Source organism: Palaemon carinicauda, chromosome 6 (genome assembly GCF_036898095.1).
Source record: "Palaemon carinicauda isolate YSFRI2023 chromosome 6, ASM3689809v2, whole genome shotgun sequence".
Classification (NCBI taxonomy): Eukaryota; Metazoa; Arthropoda; class Malacostraca; order Decapoda; family Palaemonidae; genus Palaemon; species Palaemon carinicauda.
Window position 1 is genome coordinate 137608991 of NC_090730.1, and position 10000 is coordinate 137618990.

At 33.5% G+C, this 10000-nt stretch overlaps 1 protein-coding gene across 1 annotated transcript in view; it reads right to left on the reverse strand.

Annotated features, from left to right (window-relative positions):
• The window catches only part of LOC137642659 (fat-like cadherin-related tumor suppressor homolog), a 211370-nt gene that overhangs the window by 125778 nt on the left and 75592 nt on the right, over window positions 1–10000 (reverse strand). Inside the window, 3 exon segments of the mRNA XM_068375426.1 lie at window positions 6592–6726; window positions 6985–7256; window positions 8586–8747. Coding sequence (XP_068231527.1) covers window positions 6592–6726; window positions 6985–7256; window positions 8586–8747 — 569 coding nt within the window.

Sequence of the window (10000 nt, forward strand, 5' to 3'; positions counted from 1 at the left end):
ACCATCTCTTCAACACTTACATAACAGGAACTCTCATTTTTGCCACTACAAATAAATTACCCGCATGTGTTCAGTACCACGATTAAGCAGGCTTAATATTTCCACTATAAATAAACATAAAAGATTCTCATTCCTTTTTTAGTACAGAGAAATATTAGTGACTTGCCATAATTACGAAATAATTTAAATATGAAAGCAGAATCCAGATTGCCAAACAAGAGGAACGTTAGGAAATGAGATAAAAAAAAGTTCACCACTTCATCACTTTTTAGGGACTGTGCAAATAAATTACCCGCATGTGTTCAGTACCACGATTAAGCAGGCTTAATATCTCCACTAAAAATAAACATAAAAGATTCTCATTCATTTTTTAGAGAAGAAAAATATTAGTATATTGCCATAAATACGAAATCATTTAAATATGAAAGCAGAAGCCATATTGCTAGATTGTTAGGAAATGAGATAAAAATAAAATTCACCAATTAATCACTTTTAAAATTTACCGAATACTGGTAGCCTACCAGGCGATTGACTGATTCATTATATCATTATATACTGGCGTCGTGACTGCCAAGCTCTACTACAAAGTCAGGCGTAATTAAAAGAATGAGGAGAAAATTGGCATTTAAATCATAATTATTACAAATATATGATATATTACTTGTTGTAGACCAATGGTTCCATGATTCTAATAAATGTTAATAAAAAGTCATATGGGAGTAAAATCGAGTTTGTCTTGGTCGCATAAGTGAAAACAATTATTATAAAAATAATAATACTAATTTTCTTATTCATACATATGGTATTTCCATACTAGGAAAGGGACAATAATTAGCTCTGTTACAAAACGGCTTTTAAAAATAGCATGGAATTATAAATAATTGGAATGAATTTTCCAAAGTAGAAAAAGGTGTATATGGATATATTTTTTGTATTCATCATTTCAACTTGTTATTTTGCTGTTCCTGCTTTATTAACACACTGACACCAAATCTAATCATTCTGTTTCATCATGACACTCACATAATTAAGAATATCTTATCAAATAAATATCTCTAAAGATCTTTCGATGGAGCATCACAATAGATCTTTAATCGTTTCCTCAAATTTGAAAGGGCAATAACCGACATACTTAATAATAATAATAATTAAGTGATGTTTTTACGTGTCGCCAAAAAATTGATATGGCTGATATTAAATATTTTGTAAAAATTATTTTTCGACATCAAAAAATAAAAATTTTTGTTTTCAGCTAATTCCAAATTGTTCTTTGGACATATTTTTATTTTACTGTTTGAATGATTATTATGAGTTTGACATTAGTATTTAATTGACAGAGAAATCAGTATTCTAAGACGAAAAAAAAGTCAGGATGATTCTGGTGCGCTACAATATATATATATATATATATATATATATATATATATATATATATATATATATATATATATATATATTATATATATATATATATATGTATATATATATATACACATATATATATGTATATATATATACACACATATATATATATACATATATATATATATAATATATATATATATATATATATATATATATATATATATATATATATATATATATATATATATACACATGTTACCACAAGATGAATTCCAAGTGGATATATATTCCCAAGATAGAATTCGGTAATAAATGCCATTCGTGGGTGATACACACACACACACACACACACATATATATATATATATATATATATATATATATATATATATATATATATAAAGACTAAGGTAACAGTTCTAGTATATAATAGCTATAGGTAAAAAGTTCCCCGAGTTATCTGCTTGTAATTGAGTGAACGAAGAATTACTATAGCAGTATTTTAAAACAGCTGCGGAGAGAATAATGAATTATATAGGCTCTTATAGCCACGAAAGCAAAACAATATTCGGAAATATTAACGATGAAATATATTTAAAATTTCCTATGTAGATAGACAGGTCGTCTCGCACTACCCACTGTAGTCGATGTATATCCATAACATTAAAATAATCGAGTAAAGTTTAAAATGGAAAACCAATCACAGTCGATAAAATATCACCAAATTTAACAACACTAAAATATGTAAATTTTAAATCTAAACTCGATGACAATTGAATTCTAATTTCAGTTGCATGGTGATTGGGATATAAATAATAATACAAAAGACTGCAATTTCCCTGAAAGGTAAAAATACACTCAAAACATTATATATATATATATATATATATATATATATATATTTTATATATATAAATATGTATGTGTGTATATATATATATACATATACAAATATATATACTGTATATATATGTATATATATCGTATATATATATGCATATACATACATATATATGCATATATATAGTGTGTGTATATATATATATATATATATATATATATATACACACACTGTATATATAAACAATGTGCCCGTACACATAACGTAAGCAATCGCTCCCCATTAGAAGAAAACATTACTAAAACTATGTCCAAAATCCGGCCGGGTATGACTATCACAAGCGAGGAAAAAAAAAAGGAAAAATGTTGAGGGCAAGCATCCCCACAAAATGGAAAGTTTGGTGTACTCATAGAATTGCAATATGATCTATATCTTTTTTATACTGACAATACACTTTGGAATAAAAGTTGAAATGCATTTATTTATAAATGTATTTTTTTTTTTTTGACATAAAAAGTTAGATAATAATCTACGGGAGGTTTGTTTATAAAAAAAATAATAAAAATAAAAACTTGAAACCTGTATTTGCAGATTACCTTTAAGAAAAGAATTGCGTATAGAACAGATAGTTGGCTTATCGAAAACTCCCTTCCAATAAAAAAATAAAACGTTTCGAAACAATATGAAAGCGATTTTGAGAAACTAACTTTTCCCTGGCCAGTAACGACTTCATCGTTGCTATTGTATCATTGTGCGTACTAGCGTGTGTATTTACTTGGCGTGTTTACTTTCCCATCAAAAGTTATGAATGATGCAAATAATTCGTGATGGGAAAAAAATCCGGAGTCAGCACGAACTGATAACGATATGGTGTCAACCAAAGTATAACGTAAATTGATACTCTAGTCCAGAAGGTTTTTTTTCCATTTCCATCAACGGGGCTTTTAACTATTCTCTCCTCGTATAGTTTTTATTGTTTTGTGTCAAACTTCTGACACGGTTTCCTTTTACCGCTGTCACATAAATAACATGCCGAGGAGCATACACTTTTTTACCAACTATGTACTCCCACGAATTTCTAATATGTCTGACCGTATTTGTAATCAACAGAAACTACAACATAACGGTTACTGTCCAATTCATACCTTAAAAATTTAAGAGCGGATGATATCCCAGTACCGAAGCCTATACAACACTAGCGGCTTCATACCTACACAGAAGGCTCAAGAGAAGCACTTCGAACCCCTTCACATAAACTGTGGCACTCGACCCTACACGCCTCCTAGATATTAAGATCCTATCCATCCTAAACCTTCTCACATATATCCAGAGCATTCTAAGTCTTCCACTCCATTTATCAATAACTCGATACCTTTTTTGTAAGTATACACTATATTTCAAAACAATCTCATACATTCTTTTACTTATTATAGCCTTCTTGCCACTTATACTCGTAAGAATCTTTTACCCACACTTCACTTCCATAAAGAAGAGGGGCGCTAAAAATCTTCACCTACACTTCAATTGGCATTCCAAAAGAGTTGGATGCTTCCACATATTTCGTCTAACCATATTAACATTATCAACTGTCTTGGGTTAGAGTTCTCTTGCTTGAGGGTACATTCGGGCACACTATTCTATCTTATTTCTCTTCCTCTTGTTTTGTTGAAGTTTTTATAGTTAATATAAGAGATACTTATTTCAATGTTGTTACTCTTCTTAAAATATATTATTTTTTCCCCCCTCCCCCCCCCCCCCTTGTTTCGTTTCCTCACTGGGCTATTTTCCCTATTGGAGCCCCAGGGCTTATAGCATTCTGCTTTTCCAACTAGGGTTGTAGCTTAGCAAGTAATGATAATAATAATAATAATTAATTCACCTTCCTGGTTTCCAATTACCCTCATAACACTGCTCACCTTTTTGCTCTCCATTCTCTCCATGTTCAAACACTTCTAAATTCTTTCACTAGTTACTACAATTGCAATTCACCATCTCCATTTAGTACTATATTATCTATTAACATCTACCAATCCCAATTCATTCTCATATCTCCCACAATTGTTTCAACGCCCAATTTCCCTCTTGGCTTCTTACATAAGGGCATAAAAACACCTTTTTTCTAGATTTTTTTCCTTTCCATTTTCATCTGTTTAATAATGCTTCATAATACACACACACACACACACACATATATATATATATATATATATATATATATATATATATATATATAGAGAGAGAGAGAGAGAGAGAGAGAGAGAGAGAGAGAGAGAGAGAGGAGAGAGAGAGAGAGAGAGAGAGAGAGAGAGAGAAAATGTTCAAATGAATATCTATCTATACGATGTGGACTAAATGCTAATCTATAAACACTTGTACGCTCGTGCGTAAAGAGGTGGGGGGGGGGGGGGTGTATGAAGTTAGGTTATTGGGAAAAATATATGCCACGATCATTAGAATAAATGCAGATAAGCGTATCACCAATTTAACTCTGCACATCAAAATGTAAAGTTCAATAATATTGCACTTGGCAGTAGGGACAACAAAGAATATAGTCAAATGCGTTAACTAAAATCCTGGTATAATAGAGAGAGAGAGAGAGAGAGAGAGAGAGAGAGAGAGAGAGAGAGAGAGAGAGAGAGAGAGAGAGAGAGAAATATGCGTATTCACTGAAAATATGAATGAAATAGAATGACATTACAACCGCAGATATTGAAAAGAAAAAGAAATATAAGTCGGGTTAAGCGCCTAAGACAGCTTGATGCATGTTACGATAAACTAGATAAATGACAGAGAGAAAAAGAGAGAGAGTGGGAGACAGAGAAAAAGAGGGTGGTGGTGTCTTCCTTAGTATCTCCACCGAAAAAAATAGAGAGAGAAACATATACGATGGGTACCAGGAAAAATATTGAGAGCTCTTTGACTTTCAGAATTCTTCCCCCAGAACATAAAGTCAATGCACCCCGCGGGTTTGAAAAAGCTTCTTGCTCCCCATCCTGCCCCCACCAGCCCCAAAGGGCCAATAGCTCTTTCGTCAAACCGCTCCCCCTTCCCTCGTCACCACTGCCACCCCCCAAAAAATTCTTTTTCCCATTCTTTTCTCTCCATACTTCTTTTCCTCATCTTCCTTCCGTTCCTATTCACCTATTCCAGGATCCCAAACTTACCACTTCCCACCCACCCCACCTCGCCAGCCCAGATTCCCAGCCTCAAGCTACCTCCGCACTATACCCCGGACCATTCTACCCGTCCCCCCTCCGGGGGGCCGTTATATCATGACAAGAGGTGGGAGACACAAAGTCGATACTGTGATAGAAGGGGAAAACATTGGTTAAAAGTTAGTCGCTGTTCGTACAAGCCTAATAAGATATACAAGAAAACAAAGTTTATAATTTTTCATATCGGAATGTAAGCTCGTTATAATTAAATATTTCAAGAAAGACAGGTAATTAGAAGTAAACAAACCATAAAAAACACATTTCTTGGTTTATGCTTGTAAGGGTGTAATCCTAAATAAGAGGGTATGACACTGCCTGCTATTGAAGTAGAATAGCTACTAACGCTGTTAGGCATAGAAAATTCTATTTACAAACAAAACTAAATTGTCAAACACTTTTATTTCAGGAAGTCGGCCTTATAGAAAACATAAGAAGAGAATATTTCCGAAGTGCCTTGAAGTACGTGCCAAGAGTAAAAAATCATAATCAAATACCCACTTCTGACATCTAACAAGTGTTCAGTCACGTAACAAGTGTTCAGTCACGTTAATTAAGTAATCTCAAATTACTTAACAACAAACAAATATTAAAACCTAGTAATGACATTTTTTAAACTTTTATTTTTACAAAAACCTAAATTTTCGTCCCAACCTTATAATGCGTATTGCCAGGAAAATTGTAATGCTCAAATAACTACATAATTGCTTAAATGCCATATGTCACAGGTCAACGTGTATATTGACATTGTCATTGAGTAGATCATTAGAGATAAAAATATCTTTTCAATCACCAGGACATCATCATTTAGACATCTTTCTAATATATGGATGTAGCATATTACCTACCAAAGCAAGAAAGGGTATACTTCCTCACATAAATTGACCTTAAAAAAAAACGATAAGCAATCGTGAAAAAAAAAAAAAAGTGGGGGAAATTGGATTAATTTGCAAATTAGTTCACAAATAACATACGACTCGTCTTTTTTCCAAAGCTTTTCATCATCAATAAGTGAATATCTCATTATTTAACGATACAGTACAGCACATATCTCCACCAAAACACAAGCAGCATACACAAAAGTCTCTCCCACTCATCGGCATACCAACGAAAATGCTTTAACTTGGTTCCCGAATGAAACGACAAAAAGGTCAACCTGGAAATGACATTTACCTGGCCGTTGTTTCCATCATCATCGTCAGTGGCAGTGAGGATGGTAATAACTGCGCCGACTTCGCTATTCTCTGCAACTACGGCTTCGTACCAGGAGCTGCTGAACCTTGGGGCGCAGTCGTTGACATCCATTACCTGAAAGTGATATGGAGAAACAAAAACGTTAATATGAATATTATATTTTTATTGTCCATTACTGTTCTTGTAGTTTATTTATTTCCTTGTTCCCATTCCTCACTGGGATATTTTTCCTCGTTGGAGCCCTTGGACTTATAGCATCTTGCTTTTCCAACTAAGGTTGTAGCTTGGCTAGTAATAATAATAATAACAGTCAGTCTCCCAGTTGCATATATTTGTACAATCATTTTAATTTCTTCCTCATGTTCAACTCACCACTACTGAGATGGTCATGTAATCCAAAGCCGGGGGTGTTGTTAACGTGTGGTTGGTAACTGTGATCCTGTGAGTATGATGCTTTTCGTGATCTAAAGGATGTCTGACAACCAAGAGTCCTCCAGAGGTTATGGCGAAGGGACCCGAAGCATCATGACTGCCAGAAAGCTCACTTTCTTCTTCTGCAGATGGTCCAGTGCCTTCCTCGTTGACCAAGATGCTGTACTGCACTTCTTGAGGGCCCTCTGTCCATAGAGACGTGATCACCGTGCCTAACGAATATCACAAAAAAACAAATATTACACCAAGATCCTCTCTGAGAATAAATGAGAACAATACACAAGTCACTGAAAGAATATTTAGTCTATCGTCTGTAATCTACAACCTTTGGTTTTTAGTCAGATCTAGGATTCATCCTTTAAAAAAAAAAAGTCATGAAAATATAGGAATTATTTTATGCTAACTACAATAAAAGCAACAATGATAACTGAATAACAATAGCATTCAGAATAGTCAAATCTAGGCTTAAGATAGGAATCAATAACGAAAGGTCCCCTGTCCCGACCCCGATCTCTCCAAATCCAATTACTTGTTGACAGTGATAACGCCCACCTATGGTGAAATTTGCATAAATATTTCAAAATAACTTGAGGTATATTATTACTAATAAACAAACTAACAAAACTAAAAGCATAACATTCTACAACTTCGTTCACCGATGTAATAAAAGTAGACTCTACATACCGTTGTACTAGTGACGATAAAAATAATCTTGTAAATGTTTCATAAAGTCTTACATAAAAACACTTAGATACTCGTCATAACACAGATTTATTTAATATGAAATAAATACACGAATAAATATCTATTCCCGCGTCAGAATGCTGATAGCTCTAAGTACAACAGGAATTTACTTTTCTCGTAATATTAACCAAAAGATAACTTCTACTATGTACTTAATTTAACCATCTGTCAGGTATATTCCTATCTTGTTTACAAATGAAAATTCTTTGCTGCAAAACTTCACTTCATAAAATATTTGTAATAAAATAAAAGATTAAAGTACAAAATAAACAAAAGGAAATTGAAATACACTACATTGCTTTAGAAAAGCATTGGGCTGTTTTCACTAGTTTAAATAAAAGATATGTGACAGAAAGCACATTACTTAAAAAAAGATTTATACAAAAACTTAGAGAGAGAGAGAGAGAGAGAGAGAGAGAGAGAGAGAGAGAGAGAGAGAGAGAGAGAGAGAGAGAGAGAGAGAGAGAGAGAGATGTAATAGTTTTAAATTTACCGAATACATTTCATTTCGTTTGTAACCATAATATTTAATGTTCATAACAATAATGAATTTTACTTTTCACATGCAATCAAATAGTTTAACAAAATATTAATATCGATCAGCAAATCTACTTTTCATATACAGTAATCTGAGGATAAACTTCGAACGATTTTAAAACCAATAGACCCATCCACATTCTAAAATAGAAACCTGGAATCAAACAACGGATAAGATTTTGAAGGACATTTAGAATAAACAGATACCTTAAAACTTTCAGAGAACTTTCAACATGCTTTTATGTTATCACCAGCCTTACCTGTGGCAGCATCTTCCCGAACGAAGAACTGGGTGTATTTGCGAGCACACTGAGGCGGGTGATCGTCCGAGGGGAGCAGGAAGATTGTCACTGGAACGTCGGTGTGGTGGCGAGGGGAACCTCCGTCCTCCCCTCGTATGAAGAACTGATACACTTCGTTTTCTATTTGACGGATAAACAGAAAACGGAACTTTTAAATATTGTTTAACTGTAAATGCCTGGATAATCAATTAACATCAAATGGAACGTAATGGTTGACATTTACTATAATAGTATAAGATGCTTCCACGTCCCCTTTTTAACATAATGTGAAACTTCTCGTTTTACGTTATCTACATAATCTCTTCAAGAGGTCGTAAGCCAAAATAAATTTATGCGTAGTTTCAAACTACTTTAATACCTAAAGTAAGGAAATCTTGACTGTCAAATTTTTTGGAGGAGGGGGCAAACACAATGACGACCCTCAGCCCATCTGTCACACCATTTGCCGTCTAGTTATAAATTAGTCATATATATAAAAAATCTATATCTAATAATATCCAAGTAGAAGCTCCAGGTGTATGTCTGGACAGAGCCCATTTACCCACGTACCGGAAGATGTAATGGTACTTATAATACTTGAATGTCCTCAAAAGAATTGTACGAGACAAAATAAAAAATATATAACACATAAGGTTTTGTGATTAGTAATAATGTAATCATCATAGAATAGCTTTGTAGATTATAAATATATAATTACAAAGTTTTGTAAATAATTCCAAGCATCTGCCATGCATAGAGATCTAAAGGAATAACTAGTTTTCTAAATTCGATGAAATGCATAACTTCTTTTCAAATAAAAAACAACGCCTATTCGTAATGACCCACATGTTCGTAACACATTCTGTACGTTTTAAAATAAAAAAAAGGACAAGGCAGCACCAACATTGTTCAAAATTACATCATCCGGTGAAATTTCAGGATAAAATAAGCCGTTCCATCTGAATAAAAAGAAAAATCTGACAAGGCCCATCCTCGATTCTCCATTTAAATAAACATATAAGTATCTCGCTCTGAGCGATGTCTCTGAATTAAACGAAGGCCCGGAGCGAGAGCCCTGTGCACTGCAATATGCAGGTGTGCCGGGCCCTTTTTACGACTCACCTTTATTAACATTAAACCGGGTTTATACAATATTCAAGCTGCGTCTCATGAAGTCATAAAGAGCCAAAGTCATAAACTTACATTTCTGTTCATTTACCTTGCAGGTCCAAGCGTGAATATCTGATTATAAAGATCACCTGAATTAATACAGTCCATTTCATAAAGTCAGGGAGTCCGGCCGTTTTTCCTCTGTTGCGGGGCAGAAATGTAATTAAAAGATCGTTAAGCCTAACCGATATACATAATGCCGTTATTACGTTCTCCTTTAACAT